The sequence below is a fragment of the Cynoglossus semilaevis genome, unplaced genomic scaffold (genome assembly GCF_000523025.1).
Source record: "Cynoglossus semilaevis isolate Cse_v1.0 unplaced genomic scaffold, Cse_v1.0 scaffold282, whole genome shotgun sequence".
NCBI lineage: Eukaryota > Metazoa > Chordata > Actinopteri > Pleuronectiformes > Cynoglossidae > Cynoglossus > Cynoglossus semilaevis.
In genome coordinates, this window is record NW_007585127.1 from 27,370 (window position 1) to 32,350 (window position 4,981).

The window sequence follows — 4,981 nt, forward strand, 5'->3', positions numbered from 1 at the left end:
ACCGACCCACGTGACTACTGACCCACAAGACTACTGACCCACGGGACCACCGACCCACGTGACTACTGACCCACAAGACTACTGACCCTAAAGACCACTGTCCTACAGGACTACTGACCCACAAGACTACTGACCCACGGGACCACCGACCCACGTGACTACTGACCCACAAGACTACTGACCCACAAGACTACTGACCCACAAGACTACCGACCCACGAGACCACTGACCCACAGGACCACTGACCTACAAGACCACTGACCCACAGGACCACTGACCCACAAGACTACTGACCCACAGAACTACCGACCAGTTTCGTTTCATTTTCACAGATTTCCATGAGATCATTGTGGGGTCAGAGGTCGTGACCTCTGGTCTGAACAGTGACCCACCTCCTGGGGGTCACTATGGGAACCCTCCAGCCCTTGATCTGACCCAGCTCGGTGTCGGACACCTGGACGAGCAGCGGGAGCTGAGGCCTCCACACCGTGACCTCCAGCTGAGCCGACAGGAAGCTGGAGCTAAAGGTCACCGCCGTCTTCAGGCCGCCGCGGGTCTCTGTGCCGTCCACGAACACGTAGTCACAGCGGTCCGACACCTGGGGGGAGACGGGACGGGACGGGGGGTTACTGTACCAGGACTGTTGTATCTAACGTTAGCTCTGGTGTCAGTACCAGGACTGTCGTAGCTAATGTTAGCTCTGGTGTCTGTACTGGGACTGTCGTAGCTAACGTTAGCTCTGGTGACTGTACCGGGACTGTAGTAGCTAACGTTAGCTCTGGGGTCTGTACCAGGACTGTTGTATCTAACGTTAGCTCTGGTGTCTGTATCAGGACTGTTTTAGCTAACGTTAGCTCTGGGGTCTGTACCGGGACTGTCGTAGCTAACGTTAGCTCTGGCGTCTGTCCCAGGACTGTCGTAGCTAATGTTAGCTCTGGTGTCTGTATCAGGACTGTTTTAGCTAACGTTAGCTCTGGTGTCAGTACAGGGAACTGTTTTAGCTAACGTTAGCTCTGGCGTCTGTACCAGGACTGTCGGAGCTAACGTTAGCTCTGGTGACTGTACCGGGACTGTAGTAGCTAACGTTAGCTCTGGCGTCTGTACCAGGACTGTCGTAGCTAACGTTAGCTCCGGTGTCTGTACCAGGACTGTTGTATCTAACGTTAGCTCTGGTGTCTGTCCCAGGACTGTCGTAGCTAACGTTAGCTCCGGTGTCTGTACCAGGACTGTTGTATCTAACGTTAGCTCTGGTGTCTGTACTGGGACTGTCGTAGCTAACGTTAGCTCTGGGGTCTGTACCGGGACTGTCGTAGCTAACGTTAGCTCTGGGGTCTGTACCAGGACTGTTGTATCTAACGTTAGCTCTGGTGTCTGTACCAGGACTGTCGGAGCTAACGTTAGCTCTGGTGTCTGTATCAGGACTGTTTTAGCTAACGTTAGCTCTGGGGTCTGTACCGGGACTGTCGTAGCTAACGTTAGCTCTGGCGTCTGTACCAGGACTGTCGGAGCTAACGTTAGCTCTGGTGACTGTACCGGGACTGTAGTAGCTAACGTTAGCTCTGGTGACTGTACCGGGACTGTAGTAGCTAACGTTAGCTCTGGCGTCTGTCCCAGGACTGTCGTAGCTAACGTTAGCTCCGGTGTCTGTACCAGGACTGTGGTAGCTAACGTTAGCTCTGGGGTCTGTACCGGGACTGTCGTAGCTAACGTTAGCTCTGGCGTCTGTCCCAGGACTGTCGTAGCTAATGTTAGCTCTGGTGTCTGTACTGGGACTGTCGTAGCTAACGTTAGCTCCGGTGTCTGTACCAGGACTGTGGTAGCTAACGTTAGCTCTGGGGTCTGTACCAGGACTGTCGGAGCTAACGTTAGCTCTGGTGACTGTACCGGGACTGTAGTAGCTAACGTTAGCTCGGGTGTCTGTACCAGGACTGTGGTAGCTAACGTTAGCTCTGGCGTCTGTCCCAGGACTGTCGTAGCTAACGTTAGCTCTGGTGTCTGACCAGGACTGTCGGAGCTAACGTTAGCTCTGGTGTCAGTACCAGGACTGTCGTAGCTAACGTTAGCTCTGGCGTCTGTACCAGGACTGTCGGAGCTAACGTTAGCTCTGGTGACTGTACCGGGACTGTAGTAGCTAACGTTAGCTCGGGTGTCTGTACCAGGACTGTCGTAGCTAATGTTAGCTCTGGTGTCTGTATCAGGACTGTTTTAGCTAACGTTAGCTCTGGCGTCTGTCCCAGGACTGTCGTAGCTAATGTTAGCTCTGGTGTCTGTATCAGGACTGTTTTAGCTAACGTTAGCTCTGGGGTCTGTACCGGGACTGTCGTAGCTAACGTTAGCTCTGGTGTCTGGACCAGGGCTGTTGTAGCTAACGTTAGCTCCGGTGTCTGTACCAGGACTGTTGTATCTAACGTTAGCTCTGGTGTCTGTCCCGGGACTGTCGTAGCTAACGTTAGCTCTGGGGTCTGTACCAGGACTGTCGGAGCTAACGTTAGCTCTGGTGTCAGTACAGGGAACTGTTTTAGCTAACGTTAGCTCTGGTGTCTGACCAGGACTGTCGGAGCTAACGTTAGCTCTGGTGTCAGTACCAGGACTGTCGTAGCTAACGTTAGCTCCGGTGTCTGTACCAGGACTGTTGTATCTAACGTTAGCTCTGGTGTCAGTACAGGGAACTGTTTTAGCTAACGTTAGCTCTGGTGTCTGTCCCGGGACTGTCGTAGCTAACGTTAGCTCCGGTGTCTGTACCAGGACTGTGGTAGCTAACGTTAGCTCTGGTGTCAGATGACGTTCCTACCTTGAGAACGTCCTCATCGGCGGAGCTACAGTCGGCGTATTCCGTGACATCGGTGACGGCTCCGCCTTCGTCCACTGCCACCACCCTCACGGGCATCACCACCTTCTTCCCAGTCAGGACCGCGGTGTTCAGGATCTCTGTATCCTGGGGGGGGAGAAGAACCGATTCCTGGACCAGTTAAGTCAAAGACACCAACAGTTCCAGTTCCTGCGTCAGTTCACTCACCACCACAAGAGGCGCCAGACCGACAAAGTCCCTCTGAGTGATGTAAAGCCTCATGGGTCCCTCCGTCCTGGTACCGTTCCTGGTACCGTTCCTGGTACCGTTGGGCAGCTCCAGTTTCCACAGGATGACTTGATGGTCCAGAGGGAACCTGGGTTCCTGGACCAGGAAGTCCATCTGAAGAACCTCCTGCAGACCAGCGTCCAGCCTGGACCAGAGGTCACAGGTGGAGGTCAGCAGGTCAGGTCAGGTCAACAGGTCAGGTCAACTCCAACAACAACAACACAGTGGTCGAGGGTGGAGCACTTACCTCCGTCCACCTGTAGGGGTCCTCCTCTGACAAATCAGACTGACCTCCTCTGGACCAGTGACCGCGGTGATGGTCCACAGGGGGGCGTTAGCGGCCGCCGCCGCTCTGACGAAGGTCAGGCCTCGTCCCACCGACGCTCTGGGGATAAACGTAAAAAAAAAAAACCATCCCATAATATTAAAAAAAAATGACGTCCACCAGGGGTCGCCTGACACAACCCCAACCCCGACCTGGGATTGTGGACTGGTTGGAATCGAACCCAGAACCTTTTCTCATGAGGGCTGGAAACCTTACCACTGCTCCTCTGTATCGTCGGAGACGCAGCAGCCAGTTAGCTTAAAAGTGCACGAACGGATCGTCAGTGTTTCAAGATTATGTTGTCGTCGCTGGATTAGACCGGATTAGACCGGTCGGCCATTAAATACGTTAACATCCAATCACACGTTCAAGGTCCTGGGTTGGCCTCCAGGGGGAGCTATGTGACGAAGGAACTCTGGTGTCTGGACCAGGACTGTCGTAGCTAACGTTAGCTCTGGGGTCTGTACCAGGACTGTTGTAGCTAACGTTAGCTCTGGGGTCTGTACCAGGACTGTTGTAGCTAACGTTAGCTCTGGTCTCTGTACCAGGACTGGCGTAGCTAACGTTAGCTCTGGTGTCTGAACCAGGACTGTTGTAGCTAACGTTAGCTCTGGTCTCTGTACCAGGACTGTTGTAGCTAACGTTAGCTCTGGGGTCTGTACCAGGACTGTTGTAGCTAACGTTAGCTCTGGTGTCTGTCCCAGGACTGTCGTAGCTAACGTTAGCTCTGGGGTCTGTACCAGGACTGTTGTAGCTAACGTTAGCTCTGGGGTCTGTACCAGGACTGTTGTAGCTAACGTTAGCTCTGGGGTCTGTACCAGGACTGTTGTAGCTAACGTTAGCTCTGGGGTCTGTACCAGGACTGTTGTAGCTAACGTTAGCTCTGGTGTCTGTACGAGGACTGTTGTAGCTAACGTTAGCTCTGGGGTCTGTACCAGGACTGTTGTAGCTAACGTTAGCTCTGGTGTCTGTCCCAGGACTGTCGTAGCTAACGTTAGCTCTGGACTCGTTCCTCACCTGAGTGTGAAGTTCTTCAGCCGAACAGCTCCAGTCATGAGGACGTCGAAGGTCGCCACGTCGTCCGTCTTCAGCGGTTTGGAGGACGTCCGTATGACGACGGCGTTGCCGAGTTTCAGCCTGGACAGCGTTGCCGTTCCTTTGGGCACCTGCAGGAGGCGCACGCTGCTGATCCTCTGCATGGACATGACGGGAACGTACGAGAAGCTCCACCCACTGTCGTTGACCTCCTGACACCTCCCGTTGACCTTCGGCCTGGCCTGGTAGTACAGTTCCACCGAGTTCCCAGCAGGGGGCTCCTGTCTGCCCCCTGTGGGCCCTGGAACGAACCACGACGGCGCCGGCACCATCTCGGCGGTGCAGGTTCCCCGTTGGCCTCCCACGGCGCAGGAACCCCTGACCTCCTGGGTCTGCCAGAAGGCGTGGACGGTGACACACGGGAGCTCGTCCCCGTCCCCGTCCCCTCGGTCCCAGTCCCTCCCGGCCACGTAGAACAGCACCCTGACCCTGGGTCTGGAGGAGGACACCCGCGGGGTCAGCACGAAGGCGTGGATCTTCCAGCC

General features: G+C 54.9%; 1 protein-coding gene across 1 annotated transcript in view; it reads right to left on the bottom strand.

Annotated features, from left to right (window-relative positions):
• The window catches only part of LOC103398795 (transmembrane protein 132D), a gene marked incomplete at its 5' end in the record, with an annotated part of 9,827 nt that extends 4,849 nt beyond the window's left edge, over positions 1-4,978 (bottom strand). The window contains 5 exons of the mRNA XM_025053815.1: positions 393-598; positions 2,792-2,935; positions 3,017-3,221; positions 3,324-3,461; positions 4,419-4,978. Coding sequence (XP_024909583.1) covers positions 393-598; positions 2,792-2,935; positions 3,017-3,221; positions 3,324-3,461; positions 4,419-4,978 — 1,253 coding nt within the window. The remainder of the gene's footprint in view (positions 1-392; positions 599-2,791; positions 2,936-3,016; positions 3,222-3,323; positions 3,462-4,418) is intronic.
• Between the last annotated feature and the right edge of the window lie 3 nt (positions 4,979-4,981).